Source organism: Simochromis diagramma, unplaced genomic scaffold (genome assembly GCF_900408965.1).
Source record: "Simochromis diagramma unplaced genomic scaffold, fSimDia1.1 OVJJ01000463.1, whole genome shotgun sequence".
Classification (NCBI taxonomy): Eukaryota; Metazoa; Chordata; class Actinopteri; order Cichliformes; family Cichlidae; genus Simochromis; species Simochromis diagramma.
The window spans coordinates 1832396-1849599 of record NW_024386941.1 but is presented as its reverse complement, the minus strand read 5'-3'; the positions used below and the strand labels follow the sequence as shown (position 1 = coordinate 1849599).

General features: G+C 41.6%; 1 protein-coding gene and 1 long non-coding RNA gene across 7 annotated transcripts; both read left to right on the top strand.

Moving 5' to 3' along the window:
* The first annotated feature begins 5919 nt into the window (after positions 1-5919).
* On the top strand, positions 5920-11434 carry LOC120737178. Of its 6 annotated transcripts, none has more exons than XR_005696694.1 (5): positions 5920-5930; positions 6905-7032; positions 7814-8021; positions 9410-9528; positions 10798-11286. XR_005696694.1 is itself a non-coding variant. In XM_040037737.1 (3 exons), the coding sequence occupies exons 1-3, from the start codon at positions 6799-6801 to the stop codon at positions 10975-10977; spliced, it is 606 nt and encodes a 201-aa protein (XP_039893671.1). In that variant the 5' UTR covers positions 6095-6798; the 3' UTR covers positions 10978-11434. The 6 variants fall into 6 exon arrangements, 1 of the variants encoding a protein (XP_039893671.1); XR_005696693.1 differs by having other exon boundaries at positions 6861-7032; XR_005696692.1 differs by having other exon boundaries at positions 6598-7032.
* A 1122-nt stretch (positions 11435-12556) lies between these two features.
* LOC120737184 lies at positions 12557-16821 on the top strand. The gene is made up of 2 exons (XR_005696698.1): positions 12557-14830; positions 14908-16821. It is a non-coding gene; the product is annotated as an uncharacterized LOC120737184 (long non-coding RNA).
* The last annotated feature ends 383 nt before the right edge of the window (positions 16822-17204 follow it).

Below are 17204 nucleotides of genomic sequence, written 5' to 3'. Positions count from 1 at the left end.
TGATCATTATTGGAGCAGCTTAATTAATTCTTGCAATGTAATCTGCTGTTAATGGCTTTTTACAATCCCTGTTTGTGTTTTTGTCATTTTTGTCCGTGGTTGAAGCAATGCTGGAGATTGATTCTCTATGATCTTTCTGTTTTGAAGGCTGCTGAGAGACCACAAGGTTTGGTCCCCGTTTGCTACTCATGTCAGGGAGAACTCTTAGAGAGGCCAGGACTGAAAAAGGGATGGAGGAGAACCTCCGAGGGTGTTATGCGCTGGTTTGGATCCAAAGACAACATCTCTTTGATTAGGCTGAAAAATAAATGTTGGCTATTTTCAGTTCTTTGGCAACCCCTCAGTATTCGTTCAAGGTCATCGAGGCACTTAAGTCTTATGCATTGAGTGTCCTTGGACTGACAACCTGTCTCATCTTGAAATTGTCTTTCTGTCTTAAATGTCCAGCACTGTCCGTTGTAGTTGTCTTTTATGAAATAGTTATCAGTGTAAAAGCCAGAGTCTAAAACATGATCTGGTGGCTGTCCCTGGGTCTGTATGATGAATTTCAAAACATCATAATTCTTTCTCCCAGGGTAGAGTGGCCACCCTGTAGCAAGCTCCACAGCTACCAGCCCCAGAGACCACATGTCTATTGCTTCATTAAATAGACTACCAATCATAACCTCAGGTGCTTTATAACCAACCGTCCCCACACAGTCACCAGGAATCACTGTAGATGCGGGACATGCAAGGCCAAAGTCTATAAGTTTGACTTTGATGGGACACTCATAGCGGTCCACAACCATTATGTTTCCAGGTTTGAGGTCAGCATGCACTATTCCCACAGAACCCAGGTGGGACAGGGCATTTACAAGCTGAAATAACACTAGCCTGATTGCGCCTATTGGGAGACCCTGGTTATTCCGGTCCCGCATGTACTGCCACAGGCTTTGATCGAGGAGTTCAAAATTTAAGCAGATGCGGTGACCTTCAACGAAAAAGTTGTTCCATTGAACAATGTTGCATCTATCAGCATCCAAGCCTCGTAGCTGCTCCAGGATGAGAATTTCCTTTTTTGCCTGTTGCAGAATTTTAGGGGTTTTTTTGTTGACTTTAATAGCAACAAATTCGTTGGTTTTTGTATTGCAACATTTGGTTACAATACCAAAGCCCCCTTCTCCAAGGAAACCCTCAACCTCGTAGTGACCTCCCAAAAGGGTCCCTTTAGATATTTCAAGATCATCTATAGAGGAGGATGTGTTGGCTGATGCATTGACGTATTCTTGTTGAGAAAATTCTTCTGAGTATTGGGAACTGCAGCTGATTTTCTGTGATTCTTCTCTTTTGCAACTAGAAGGCTGCTGAGAGACCACAAGGTTTTGTCCCCCTGTGCTACTCATGTCAGTGCAGGGAGAACTCTTAGAGAGGCCAGGATTGAAAAAGGGGTGGTGGAGAACCTCCGAGGGTGTTATGCGCTGGTTTGGATCCAATGCTAACATCTCTTTGATTAGGCTGACAAATGTATTTGTCAGCCTAATCATTTTTTCCCAGCCCCACATTATCCTCAGTAGTTGTTCAAGGTCATCGAGGCACTTAAGTCTTACGGATCGAGTGTCCTTGGACTGATAATCTGTCTCATCTTGAAATTGTCTTTCGGTCTTAAATGTCCAGCGTTGTCCGTTGTAGTTGTCTTTTATGAAATAGTTATCAGTGTATAAGCCAGAGTCTAAAACATGATCTGGTGGCTGTCCCTGGGTCTGTATGATGAATTTCAAAACATCATAATCATTTCTCCCAGGGTAGAAAGGATACCCTGTAGCAAGCTCCACAGCTACCAGCCCCAGGGACCACATGTCTATTGCTTCATTAAATAGACTACCAATCATAACCTCAGGTGCTTTATAACCAACCGTCCCCACACAGTCACCAGGAATCACTGTAGATGCGGGACATGCAAGGCCAAAGTCTATAAGTTTGACTTTGATGGGACACTCATAGCGGTCCACAACCATTATGTTTCCAGGTTTGAGGTCAGCATGCACTATTCCCACAGAACCCAGGTGGGACAGGGCATTTGTGAGTTGATGTAAAATTGGCCTGATTTCTGTTACTGGGAGACCCTGGTTTTCCGGGTCCTGTATGTAGTCCCACAGGCATTGGTCAAGGAGTTCAAAATTTAAGCAGATCCGCTGGTGGTCAAGGAAAAATCCATTCCATTGAACAATGTTGCATCTATCTGCATCCAAGCCTCGCAGCTGCTCCAGGATGAGAATTTCCATTTTTGCCTGTTGCAGAATTTCAGGGTTTCTCTTGTTGACTTTGATAGCAACAACTTTGTTGGTTTTTGTATTGCAACATTTGGTTACAATACCAAAGCCCCCTTCTCCAAGGAAACCCTCAACCTCGTAGTGACCTCCCAAAAGGGTCCCTTTAGATATTTCAAGATCATCTATAGAGGAGGATGTGTTGGCTGATGCGCTGACGTATTCTTGTTGAGAAAATTCTTCTGAGTATTGGGAACTGCAGCTGATTTTCTGTGATTCTTCTCTTTTGCAACTAGAAGGCTGCTGAGAGACCACAAGGATTTGTCCCCCTGTGCTACTCATGTCAGTGCAGGGAGAACTCTTAGAGAGGCCAGGATTGAAAAAGGGGTGGTGGAGAACCTCCGAGGGTGTTATGCGCTGGTTTGGATCCAATGCTAACATCTCTTTGATTAGGCTGACAAATACATTTGTAGCTATATTTTTTCCCAGCCCCACATTATCCTCAGTAGTTGTTCAAGGTCATCGAGGCACTTAAGTCTTATGGATCGAGTGTCCTTGGACTGATAATCTGTTTCATCTTGAAATTGTCTTTCGGTCTTAAATGTCCAGCGTTGTCCGTTGTAGTTGTCTTTTATGAAATAGTTATCAGTGTATAAGCCAGAGTCTAAAGCATGATCTGGTGGCTGTCCCTGGGTCTGTATGATGAATTTCAAAACATCATAATCATTTCTCCCAGGGTAGAAAGGATACCCTGTAGCAAGCTCCACAGCTACCAGCCCCAGGGACCACATGTCTATTGCTTCATTAAATAGACTACCAATCATAACCTCAGGTGCTTTATAACCAACCGTCCCCACACAGTCACCAGGAATCACTGTAGATGCGGGACATGCAAGGCCAAAGTCTGTAAGTTTGACTTTGATGGGACACTCATAGCGGTCCACAACCATTATGTTTCCAGGTTTGAGGTCAGCATGCACTATTCCCACAGAACCCAGGTGGGACAGGGCATTTGTGAGTTGATGTAAAATTGGCCTGATTTCGCTTATGGGGAGACCCTGGTTTTCCGGGTCCTGTATGTAGTCCCACAGGCATTGGTCAAGGAGTTCAAAATTTAAGCAGATGCGGTCACCGTCGATGAAAAAGTCGTTCCATTGAACAATGTTGCATCTATCTGCATCCAAGCCTCGCAGCTGCTCCAGGATGAGAATTTCCATTTTTGCCTGTTGCAGAATTTCAGGGTTTCTCTTGTTGACTTTGATAGCAACAAATTCGTTGGTTTTTGTATTGCGACATTCGGTTACAATACCAAAGCCCCCTTCTCCAAGGAAACCCTCAACCTCGTAGTGACCTCCCAAAAAGGTCCCTTTAGATATTTCAAGATCATCTATAGAGGAGGATGTGTTGGCTGATGCGTTGACATATTCTTGTTGAGAAAATTCTTCTGAGGTTTGGGAACTGCAGCTGATTTTCTGTGATTCTTCTCTTTTGCAACTAGAAGGCTGCTGAGAGATCACAAGGATTTGTCCCCCTGTGCTACTCATGTCAGTGCAGGGAGAACTCTTAGAGAGGCCAGGATTGAAAAAGGGGTGGTGGAGAACCTCCAAGGGTGTTATGCGCTGGTTTGGATCCAATGCTAACATCTCTTTGATTAGGCTGACAAATACATTTTGGATTTTTTCCCAACACCCCCTTATCTTCAGTAGTTGTTCAAGGTCATCGAGGCACTTAAGTCTTATGCATCGAGTGTCCTTGGACTGATAATCTGTCTCATCTTGAAATTGTCTTTCGGTCTTAAATGTCCAGCGTTGTCCGTTGTAGTTGTCTTTTATGAAATAGTTATCAGTGTATAAGCCAGAGTCTAAAGCATGATCTGGTGGCTGTCCCTGGGTCTGTATGATGAATTTCAAAACATCATAATCATTTCTCCCAGGGTAGAAAGGATACCCTGTAGCAAGCTCCACAGCTACCAGCCCCAGGGACCACATGTCTATTGCTTCATTAAATAGACTACCAATCATAACCTCAGGTGCTTTATAACCAACCGTCCCCACACAGTCACCAGGAATCACTGTAGATGCGGGACATGCAAAACCAAAGTCTGTAAGTTTGACTTTGATGGGACACTCATAGCGGTCCACAACCATTATGTTTCCAGGTTTGAGGTCAGCATGCACTATTCCCAAAGAACCCAGGTGGGACAGAGCATTTGCGAGCTGAAATAACACTGGCCTGATTTCTGTTACTGGGAGAACCCGGTTCCTCCGGTACCGCATGTACTGCCACAGGCTTTCATCGAGGAGTTCAAAATTTAAGCAGATGCGGTCACCGTCGATGAAAAAGTCGTTCCATTTAACAATGTTGCATCTATCTGCATCCAAGCCTCGCAGCTTCTCCAGTATGTAAATTTCCATTTTTGCCTGTTGCAGAATTTCAGGGTCGCTCTTGTTGACTTTAATAGCAACGACTTTGTTGGTTTTTGTATTGCGACATTTGGTTACAATACCAAAGCCCCCTTCTTCAAGGAAACCCTCGACCTTGTAGTGATCTCCCAAAAGGGTCCCTTTACATATTTCAAGATGATTTGAGGTGAAAGTCATCTTGACTGAAATGTGTTTGTTTGCTCAGTGAATTGGTGAGAACGTTTAAAAAAAATTTCAGTGACTCTGAAGAGGTTTACAAATACTTTCAAATATAGCTCTGGTCGAACGTTTGAAGGCTGCGAACAAACTGACTAAAACTTGCTGCTCCTGACCCCTATTTATAGAAAAACTTCAAAGGCTCAAAGGCATGTGCTTGTGACATCATCACATGTCCTTGTGACATCATCACTCTTCATGAATCAGATTGTCACATGACATTTTAGAATGGGGATGTTTTTTTTAAACCGTTTTCAAATTTAACCCTCTGTGGTCCAGGGTATAATTGGCCGTTCTTGACTATTTTTGATTTTACCTCTATATTTCACCTTTAAAATATGTTTTTCTTGCCTTATTTGGCACCATTATTTTCAGCACAACCTCAAATATCTCAAAGTCAAAGTCAAAGTCAAAGTCAACTTTATTTGTCAATTCTGCCACATGTACAGGACATACAGAGAATAGAAATTTCGTTACTCTCAAACCCTAGATGAAATAGCAAATGAACATTTAAATATAAGAGAGTGATTAAAAAATGTAAATAAAATAATTAAAAAGTAAAAATTTAAATAAATACAATACAATTTAACAAGAAAGCTATGCAATATACAATATTCAGGTAAGGGTAAATGACATTGAGTGTAAACCAGGCAGAGTAGTGCAAATAGGCAAATAGTGCAAATGGAGATCTAGTAATATACGGTTAGAGATAGTATAACAACAAAGTCTTATGAGGTAATGGCAGTCCAATGCTCCACAAAGTGACTGGTAACTGGTGCAGGCCAGTGAGTGAGTCAGAGAGTGTGTGTGTGTGTGTATGTGACAGAGTTCAGTGAGACCATGGAGGAGAGGAGGGGAGAGGGGGCAGAATCGGGAGGGAGTTAAGCTTCCTGACAGCCTGATGGATGAAGCTGTCCTTCAGTCTGCTGGTCCTGGCCTGGAGACTCCGCAGTCTCCTCCCTGACGGCAGCAGCTTGAAGAAGCTTTGCATTGGGTGCGTGGGATCAGCCGCTATGCAAAGGGCTTTTTTAGTGAGACGGGTGCTGTAAATGTCCTGGAGGGAGGGGAGAGAGACACCAATGATCCTCTCTGCAGCTCTCACTATGCATTGGAGGGTTCTATGACAGGACGCATTGCAGGCTCCAAACCACACAGTGATGCAGGTCGACAGGATGCTCTCGATGGTGCCTCTGTAGAAAGTGTACATGAGAAATTTGAGTTATTGTTTTCATTTTGGTATACTATATTAGCACAGTTGATCTAAATTAATAACACAATAAATTGTGTGTGCATCTCCTGTTTTGTCATAGTTGTATGTCCCGGTTCGTGACAGGCTGCATGAGCTCATCTGGTGGGAGTGTAGTACTGTAGTATTTCAGGCATAAAAACGTGGTTTTCACAGACCTTGTCACAGGGTCTGAGTTGGAAGATTTTGGTAAAGCTTTGTCCCTGAGGTAGTTGAAAAACCCCAGTTGGGTAAAGCGTTTGGGTTTTTTCAGACATGCTTATCTATTTAGTTGGTGTTATTTTTTCAGCTAAATTTTTTAGTGCAATTAGCACTTTCAGCATCAATCCATAGCAATGTGTTGTATTTTTCACATTGTCTGTGTGTAAAATACATATGTAAGCATAGATTACACAAAGGATCCTGCACGCCAAGCTGGATACAAATAGAAATCCCTGGAAACAATTCTTTCTGCGCTTAAGAGCAGCTTCCTATTGCAACGCTGGAGGATTTGTCACCATTACTGGATACGCTGCAGAAGCACAGCAAAGCAGTGACTGTGTGGAGTCGAAAACTATTACATCAACTACACTACACAGTCACCCACATTACTCCCTCCAACAGAGGTGGACAACGTCTTTGGGACAACGTCACAGAACACAGAAAGGTCACAGGGCTTTGGAGCGTGATGTTACAGGAGGCGGGCCACGCCCCCCGCCGCCATCACAGTAGGCCAGACAAAGGATACAGCTTCAGCTATGGTACGTGTTGTGTAGTCGGTTGCAACGTTAGAGCTCACGATCGTGAAGGCAAGAAACTGGATAATGGGCTATCTTTTCATCGTTTTCCATCCTGGCGGCAACGTGAGGGATCCCATGTATCCGATATCACCAAACAAAGACGCCAGGCATGGATTGCAGCGGTGAGACGAGCGGATATCGAGTTCCGTGCAATCCCCAGCTTTTTGTTGGTTTGCTCGCGGCATTTTCTCTCCGATGAGTTCTAAATTAATTCATATCACTATCCGATTGTTCAGTCTGACGTCACTAGCCGTGTCTGGGCCTAAACTCTGCTGCAGGTCCATATATCAAATGATCACTGTGGCATTACTGAGAGTTAAAACACTGTCTTAAGTCTTTCATCTTTAATAAAATTATCAGCGTTCTGCTCTACCAGGTGTAACAACTGAGTTTAACATCCAGGCATCCATGAAAATGGAATTTATGACATATGAGTTAGAAGTTAGCAGCAAGCTAGCTCGCTAGCTTCTATCTAAATACAATATAGCATGTCCTGACTGCGGGGTTTTGGAAACAAATTAAAACGTACAGCTTTCTTATCACTTCCAACATAAATGAAGACAGAAAACTAAACAGCAGTGACGTTTGTAGGGTTACTGAAGTTGGGCTAGCTGGTATATAATGATGTGCTACGTGACCGCTAGTGACACAGCTATGTTAGCATAATATAAACACGCTAACTTTTTTTCCACTCGATAAAAGTTAACGTGAGTGTTCTTGGTGGTCAGGAACAAATGTAATCGCAGTGGCAGGATGCTGTAAAAGGACCAAACTAAAAGGCTTTTAGTGGGTTTTTTTTTCAATGCGCTGCGGTCATAGATAATGAGATAAAACATGCTAATGTGTGATGCTGCAGAACCACGTCATGTCGACTGAGTAGCTTTTGATTTGGCATTATTGCAGGCAAACCAGCATATGAAATGGATGTAACAAATCCAGTGGTGATGGGAGTGACAGCGTCACGGAAGCTGAAGGGCAGACGAAGGACTGTGTGTGCAGTCAACAGGGCAGAGCAGAAATAAACCGGCTGTTGGAGGAGAACAGACTGCTTCGAGCACAGTTGCAAAAGACAGAGCTGAATGAAACTTTCTTAAAGGACGATACCGAAAAAGTAAGATATTACACTGGACTATATTGTTATGCTGTCTTAATGTCCCTCTTCAACACTGTCAAAGATTTCCTGCCAATATCGAAGAAACTGACAGGTTTCCAAATGCTCTTACTCACACTAATGCGTCTGAGACTTGATCTTCCAGTCCAGCATCTTTGTCATCTATTCCATGTGTCGCACAAAACACTGTCTTCTGTCTTCACCGATACCGTTGATGTTTTGGGCAGACTGACAGAAAGAAGGATGACCTCAAAAAGTGATATAGTCCAGACAGAGCTTACAAATGATGGGCCATTTGCTAAACCTGCAGCACACACTGCTTTCTATGTGAAAGAACCATTCTGTGAGAAAAAAACTCTACTGCTCATTTGATCTATGACCTCTGAAAAACAGTTCATGATTTCCATTACTATTCAATTATAAAAAAAAATTGGAACCCTTTATAATACAATTTAAATAATGTTAACCTTACAGTTAAAAACAATACTTTCAGGAAGGCCTGCAGTGTCATTTAGAAATCTACATTCACCCCTAGCTTGTCACCAAAACCAAAAGCATCTCCTTGAGGTTTCAGAACTGGACTTCACTAATCAATGGGTGCTGTTAGGGGCCTATGTCCTTGTTTTATATACAATACAGTACATTCCCTGGGTTATACAGCACTGATATGCAAAGCTTAATTGTATATCTGTAACTCTAGAACTGCAGTATTTATAGTTTTCATAGTTTAATATTTCAATTTCATATTCTTCTTCTAAGTATAAAATCCCTTTTGTTATATTTGTCTCGTTAATTTAACTGAAATACACTGAAAATTGCTCACAAATTAATGTTTATGTGTCAATACAAATGCAGGTTTTATTGCTGGGAGCTTCCCGTGATGCACTGACTATTTCTTCTTCCATGACACTAATCTTTTGTCTTTGCTTCATCATTTATGTACTGTACTGTATCCCCAGTTTTCCAGCGAGGGCTGCGTACATTTTGATTGCATTAACGTTTTTATCCAGCCTTTATGTGCAAGCTTGAGGTTTGCTGAGTCCAATGCTCTTTAACATCAGCACTCTGATTGGCTATACTTTTACACTGTAGTGTAAAAGTATAGCCAATCAGAAGCTGCAAAATTCAAATGTAGTTACTGACAGGCCAAAGTGCAACAGGGAAGAGATTAAATGGGATCAAAGGGAGTGGCATTATAAATTCCTTCCTTCCTGAGATTCAAATCCTCCAATCAAAACGGTGCCAGCAATGCAAAGACAGATTTCTTTAAAAGATTGGACACAATAACAAAGTCAGTGGTTTATTTATTAAAGCACTGTTAATAATTTTAGTTGCTGCTATTTCAAATAAATGTTTGGTACAACAAATTTCTCCATGTTCTGTCTCAGGCTTTATTCGGGCCCTGGTACTAGAGCTATGGTCTGTTCTTGAGTGCAGCAGTGACGACATCAGAGTGGTCCGTCCCAAACCAACTCCCATTGACCCCACAGATAGGAGTTGCATTAAGGTATTGTGTGTATGTGCGTGCGTGTGTGTGTGAGAGAGAGAGGGAGAAGGAGAAACTTCCTGGAGCCCACAATGCCCCAATTTTTAGATATCTACATAATAGTACAGACACAGATCTCTTAGAAGTTTTGCTTTTCCATCATGTTTTTAGCTCACTGGTTACAAAGGTGTTTAAATTGATTAAAATTAAATTGATTCCAATTATTATTAACCCAGGACTCAGAATAGTGGTCCATGTGTTGCTGTGATACCAGCAGCCATGTAGAAAATTCACTTGTGAATATTCATATTTAAGAAACTGGCAATAGTGATTTTGTTAACAAGAAAGGCTTTTTGCTGATTGGTTTATGGGTGTCTGGGCAAATAAGCCTTACTTTCATAAGACTGCATTTTTAGTTATGTTTTTGGCAGAATTTCTCTCAGGAAAGCTTCAACAAGCTCCAGCGTGAGCCTGTCTGTGTGTGTCTGATGCTTGGCCTCTGACAGCAGCCAAGTCATCTCTCTCAGAGAGACTAGCCAAGTGAATACGGACAGCCAGTGATGTGTAAACTGTGTCCTGCCACAGGCGACTTTAAAGTCTGCCTTATCAGTGGGTTATACATATATGCTGAGGTCAAAGGAAAACTAAATATACACACACCAGCACTTTGGTGAATTAACTCGAGTCTTTGCTTTAATCTGTGCTAAGTACAGTAGGAGGTTTGGTAGTACATATGAAGATAAGTTCACACATGCACAGAAACATCAGAAGACACATGAAAGTATAGATATTTCTATTTTAGAAAAAAAAATCCATCGTATCTTGTTTTTTTCTTTACGTTTCTTTGAAGCTGTTTAATATAATCTAAGTTGTAGCTCGTTTGTGCAAGTGTCTCTCTTTTTTTCCTTTGATGCTTTTGATGATATGTTTTCCCTGTTCTACCAGACCCAGTGAAAAATGCAGGGAGCTTTCCTGTAGTTTAATATTCTTCAGGCTGCAATAGGTTTCTGCTCAACCACTCTGCTCAGAATATATGTCTTATTCAGTTTTGAGAGTGTGGTAAACCATGTTTTATCTTTGCAATCATAAATTCTTTTTACATTTGTTTGCTTTATACTACAGATATTATTTGTCATATTATCGGTAGTGTTTGTAGTTGAATAGTGTTATATTATTATTATGTGTTAGGATTTGATCAATCCATGACGTGCACAAATGCATTCACAATGGTCTTTAAAAGCAAATACATTTTTTCTCTCTAACAGCTGCTGTATTTACTTTCCTCTTCAGTCCTTCCTGTACTTGGTCAACCTCCTCTCCTCTTCCCAGTCGGTGTGGCAACTGCTGGGCCGACAGTCTTTGGCCAACAAAAGCGAATACACCCTGAGGGAGATGCCAACCTCCATACCTGTAAGTGTTTTTCTTCTTCTTCTTTTCCACACACTGCAGTTTTTTTTGTCATCCATCTGAGGGCATGTTTGCACTTTTTATTTGGCCTCCAAACACCACCCACCCATTTGTTTTACTTCAAACGCATTCAAATAAACCCCCTCACACTGAGACTGATATACGTTTTATATATATTGTATAGCAGTAGAAAAAATAGAAAAAGTAGAAAAAGCAGGAGTGTCCCTCCTCCAGAAGAAGCGGAAACGTTTTTTCTTCTTTTCCATGAGCTTTTCCACGACCACTTTTTTCTCTAGGATGAGGGTTCTCAACTGATCGGTTGTTTCTTCAACTTTCTTCTCAGTAGAATCCAAAAAAACAAAACAAAAAAAAACAACAACCTTAGAACATTTAACAAATCAAGAACACTCATGAGGAGGCAGGAGTATCACTGTCAAAGCCTGAAATCAAAAAAAGTAAAGGCGGCGAAGAAGAAAAGTCCTGCTTTTATGTTACAGTGCCTCGGCCATCAAAAAAAGCAGTAAATTTACAACACGCAAATTTATAATGAACTCTTAAACAGCCTTTTAATGGATTATTGGTACTAGTAACCAGTAGTAATGTGCTCAAAAATGACACATTTAATATATATATGTGTTTCGCACACCACACTATGTGGTTAACATCTATTCATCAACCGTGACTTCCGGTGGATACAGTTTTACATGGACATTGGGCTTCACTGCCCCCTAGTGGATTTCATGTTTCATGTTGGTCCCCAAGCCGACAGGCCATACACACAGGCATGCAGATATGCTTTCTTTCTACTTCAGCAACTGGTTAATCTAACTGCACTCTAGAAACCCCAAAATGTAGGCCAAAGGACAGTGTAAGACTCATGAGCTCATGGCTCAGATTGGCTTTGTTAAAGTCCCCAAGAGCAATGATGAGAGAGTCCGGGAATGTCCGCTCCATGTGGAGTATCTGCTCCGCGAGTGCGCACTGAGCTGCCTGCGCATCCGCGTCTGGCGGGATGTAAACAGCGGCCAGGATGAATGAAGCAAACTCCCGCGGAGAATAAAACGGTTTGCAGTGAATAAAAAGGTATTCCAGAGAGGAAGAGCAGTGCTGAGCAATCACTGTCACATCTGTGCACCAGCCACTATTAATGTAGAAGCAGACACCTCCACCTTTGGTCTTACCAGAGAGAGCGGCCTGCCGGTCCGCGCGCAGCAGATGAGAGCCCTCCAGCTTGAGCGCGCAGTCCGGGATGTCCTCACTGAGCCACGACTCCGTAAAACATAAGACACAGGAGGAGGCAAAGTCTCTGTTCATGCTTCTCATCAGGGCCAGTTCGTCTATCTTAATCCCGAGTGAGCGTACATTGGAAAGGAAGATCCCAGGAAGAGCAGTTCGCAGTCCGCGTCTCCTCAGACGCACGAGTGCGCCGGCTCGCTTCCCTCTCTTTCGGCGTCTCACTTTCCTGATCAGAGTCTGCAGTAAATCTGCCGCAGATGCGACAAATATTGGAAATAAATCCACAGGTGTTGTAGTCCTGTAGTTAAGAAGCTCTTCTCTGGTGTAAGAATATCCAGAGGAGTGCCCAGACACAGAAGAAATGCACAAAAACAAAACAGAAGTAACGCACTGAAGCACCAGGGCATCCATACGCGGCGCCATCTTGGATCAACTTGCGCTTTTTTTTTTTTTATATAATAACAATAATGTCAGAGTGTCTTACACTGTCCTTTGGCCTACATTTTGGGGTTTCTAGAGTGCAGTTAGATTAACCAGTTGCTGAAGTAGAAAGAAAGCATATCTGCATGCCTGTGTGTATGGCCTGTCGGCTTGGGGACCAACATGAAACATGAAATCCACTAGGGGGCAGTGAAGCCCAATGTCCATGTAAAACTGTATCCACCGGAAGTCACGGTTGATGAATAGATGTTAACCACATAGTGTGGTGTGCGAAACACATATATATATTAAATGTGTCATTTTTGAGCACATTACTACTGGTTACTAGTACCAATAATCCATTAAAAGGCTGTTTAAGAGTTCATTATAAATTTGCGTGTTGTAAATTTACTGCTTTTTTTGATGGCCGAGGCACTGTAACATAAAAGCAGGACTTTTCTTCTTCGCCGCCTTTACTTTTTTTGATTTCAGGCTTTGACAGTGATACTCCTGCCTCCTCATGAGTGTTCTTGATTTGTTAAATGTTCTAAGGTTGTTGTTTTTTTTGTTTTGTGTTTTTTGTTTTTTTTGGATTCTACTGAGAAGAAAGTTGAAGAAACAACCGATCAGTTGAGAACCCTCATCCTAGAGAAAAAAGTGGTCGTGGAAAAGCTCATGGAAAAGAAGAAAAAACGTTTCCGCTTCTTCTGGAGGAGGGACACTCCTGCTTTTTCTACTTTTTCTATTTTTTCTACTGCTATACAATATATATAAAACGTATATCAGTCTCAGTGTGAGGGGGTTTATTTGAATGCGTTTGAAGTAAAACAAATGGGTGGGTGGTGTTTGGAGGCCAAATAAAAAGTGCAAACATGCCCTCAGATGGATGACAAAAAAAACTGCAGTGTGTGGAAAAGAAGAAGAAGAAAAACACTTACAGGTATGGAGGTTGGCATCTCCCTCAGGGTGTATTCGCTTTTGTTGGCCAAAGACTGTCGGCCCAGCAGTTGCCACACCGACTGGGAAGAGGAGAGGAGGTTGACCAAGTACAGGAAGGACTGAAGAGGAAAGTAAATACAGCAGCTGTTAGAGAGAAAAAATGTATTTGCTTTTAAAGACCATTGTGAATGCATTTGTGCACGTCATGGATTGATCAAATCCTAACACATAATAATAATATAACACTATTCAACTACAAACACTACCGATAATATGACAAATAATATCTGTAGTATTCAAAGCAAAACAAAATGTAAAAAGAATTTATGATTGCAAAGATAAAACATGGTTTACCACACTCTCAAAACTGAATAAGACATATATTCTGAGCAGAGTGGTTGAGCAGAAACCTATTGCAGCCTGAAGAATATTAAACTACAGGAAAGCTCCCTGCATTTTTCACTGGGTCTGGTAGAACAGGGAAAACATATCATCAAAAGCATCAAAGGAAAAAAAGAGAGACACTTGCACAAACGAGCTACAACTTAGATTATATTAAACAGCTTCAAAGAAACGTAAAGAAAAAAACAAGATACGATGGATTTTTTTTTCTAAAATAGAAATATCTATACTTTCATGTGTCTTCTGATGTTTCTGTGCATGTGTGAACTTATCTTCATATGTACTACCAAACCTCCTACTGTACTTAGCACAGATTAAAGCAAAGACTCGAGTTAATTCACCAAAGTGCTGGTGTGTGTATATTTAGTTTTCCTTTGACCTCAGCATATATGTATAACCCACTGATAAGGCAGACTTTAAAGTCGCCTGTGGCAGGACACAGTTTACACATCACTGGCTGTCCGTATTCACTTGGCTAGTCTTTGCACCCAGGTAAAACATTTATCCACCAAATGGCAGCAAAACAAAGACTGTCTTGGCTGACCTAAGCAGCATGTCCCCTTTACTGCAAGTCATTGGCCTGCTCATATTCAACTCATGTCCTCTGTCTCTATTGAATAAAAAAAAATTGAATAAAAAAATCTATTTTCATATTGTGTTTGGAAGAAGAGAAATAAGAAAAACTCCAAAGTTTCTTATTACATGATTAAAATCTTTTTAAAAGATCACAAGGAGAAATTTTGCAGGATAACTGTGTTCTTTCTGTCATGGTCCGGGTGAGTACGGGGTTTTTCCACTCCGCTGGGCTCCACCTTCAGGCAGAGACTCCAATCAGCTTCCACGCCTGGTTCCAATCAAGTCACCTGCATATAAGACCAGCATTCACACCAGACCTCTGCCAGATCTTCTGCTAAATCATGTCAGTGCTAGGCTGCCAAGCCCTTGTGAGAACCCTCAACTACTGCTTTTCTCCTCACCGTGTTTTCTTTGTCATAGGACCCACCTGGCAGTCACGTTTCCCAAACTACTCACATCTCCACCTGGACGCTGGTTCTGTCACCTGGTTTCTTCCTTTCCATCATCGGACTACACCTGCCTGCCTCCCTGCCAAGTCCCTCACTCCGAGCATATTCTGGATCCTCTCTGGACACTCCTCACCTGGAACCCCCTGGACACCCCCTCCTCGCATGACACTTTAAACCTGCAACGCTGACTGCGTACCTCCATCCAAGCCGCTGCCCCTTTTTTCCATTCCCCGGATCCATCCGTGAAATCTAGCACCTAGCCATAGCACTCAGAGTTTCATGTTGACAGTTTGGCCTCACAGTTCATAGCATTCATAGTTCATAGCATTCATAGTTTCCTGTTTTGTAAGTTCACTAGGCACTTGTAAATAAAGCACTGTGTTCACGCCCGTTTTGCCTCCCTCTGTGTCTGCATTTGAGTCCACACCCACAGCCTGGCCCTCTCGGCCGTAACAGTTTCAGAGGAAAAATACTTTTAAAGAGCAGCTGTGCTCAGAGTGCAGAAAGAGTGAAGTCTCGTTGTTTATCACTGGTTTATTATTACTAGAAAAAGCATCATGTTTTCGTGAAATGAGTGACCTGACTTGAGTCAGTAAGCTGGAATGAAAAGCTGTTGATTTCTTTCATTTTTAAGAAAATGTGCTGAAGAGTTACAGCGAGGCATGTAAAAATAAGAGTAAATAAACAGGCTTATTTCCAATATCTAATAACCAGATGCACTCATTTGTCTATCCAGGTATGCTTTTACTGCATTTGCAGCGTGTTTGGCATCATTTTCCTGCTGAAACATGAAGCTGTTGCCAATCAGATTTTTTCTAAATTGTATTGCATGGTGGATCAAAATCTGATGGTACTTTTCTTTTTTCATAACTCCATAATTTTCCATTATTCAAATATGGATTCATCATCCGTAAAGCATGTTGCCACTGATTTTTAGTGCAGTTCTTGTGCAATTTGGCATTTGTTTTGTTTTTTTCTTATTTCTCATTGGCATGACTTTCAAATGCTTTGATCTGTTGTAGATATTTTTAGATGTTCAGCGTCTTCTTCTTCTTCTTGATGCAACTTTTCAAGGGTGATAACAGTGCCATTTCCTGTTTTGAATTTTGCAGTTCACCTGTGTCTCTGTGTCTCTCTCTCTGGTCAAAGTGGGCGCCTGACCCCGGGTCTCTCCTTTTATGGTTTGAAAAGGTCAGACTGACTCCAGCATGCACAACAAAAGTAGTGTGGGAACTGTCCAAAGTGTTGAAATGTACGCCTTGAATTTGCTGGGAGAGAAATGTTGGTGGTTGTGCTGTAAGCATAAAAAGTAACAGTATTGTGTGTATTTTGTACATAACAGGTTTTACCTAAAAAAACACTTAAAGCTGTACTGTTCAGTTACACTGCAAAGACATGACGAAGCAAGTGCACCACCCACCTAACCAGTGCTCAGCTTGTCTAAAGGTCAAAGGCTGAAACCTCTGCATTGATTTTGGTCCATCAGTAAACAATCTCACACAAACTCAGCAGCTGAAGTTATTCCATTTGGATTTCAATTAATGAACTCAATGGCAATTTAGGATGACGGCACCTTTTAATTTGAGGAACAAGCGTAGGTGTATTAAGGGATTAGTCTGAAGTATTCATGAGCTTGTTGAAGTAGAGAGGAGTTTGAGTGTGAAAGTCATTTTTTGATCTCATAATGAAGTCAAATATTTCCAGAAATGGGCTGTTTTAACAAAAGTGGGTCAGACAAATAAACTTTTGTGCTCTCTGTCATTTCTTTTGTTTTCCATGTGAATAGTGGGAATAAAGAAAGTGAAGTCTACACCCTGAGGTTTAAATATCCACCATTTACCCCACAACCTTTAAATACTTATAAGGAATTCTTAGAAAATAAAAAAAAAAACCTTGTACTATTTTCCCCCTTTTATCCCCTCTGACTGCTGTCAAATGATATTCTAGGATAATTGGTAGTAATGTATTTCCAATATGTATTTCTGTCTAGTTATCCATTAAAGATTAACTTCGTTATCAAGCACTGTTATTGACGGTTAGCCACGCCCACTAAAAGGATCAGCCAATACAAATGCGAGTAGATCCCCCTCACCCTCCTCCTCACGCACACACCCTTCCCGCTGATGACCGTCAAGAAGTTTCACCGGTTCACCCTCCGGCAATGGATTGACGATTCATGTAAATAAAACAGATCGGCGCAGCTTAATACATAAAGGGCTCAGACATGACTCCCATTGACACTAGAACAGATACACACAGAGCATTAGA

Bases quoted from the DNA above. Each gene is read 5' to 3' on its own strand.
- LOC120737178 (XM_040037737.1), top strand. From the start codon at position 6,799: ATGTTACAGGAGGCGGGCCACGCCCCCCGCCGCCATCACAGTAGGCCA. The intron at 7,106-9,409 runs ATGAGTTCTAAA...GTTCTGTCTCAG, and splicing joins CTCGCGGCATTTTCTCTCCG to GCTTTATTCGGGCCCTGGTA. The intron at 9,529-10,797 runs GTATTGTGTGTA...TTTCCTCTTCAG, and splicing joins CAGATAGGAGTTGCATTAAG to TCCTTCCTGTACTTGGTCAA.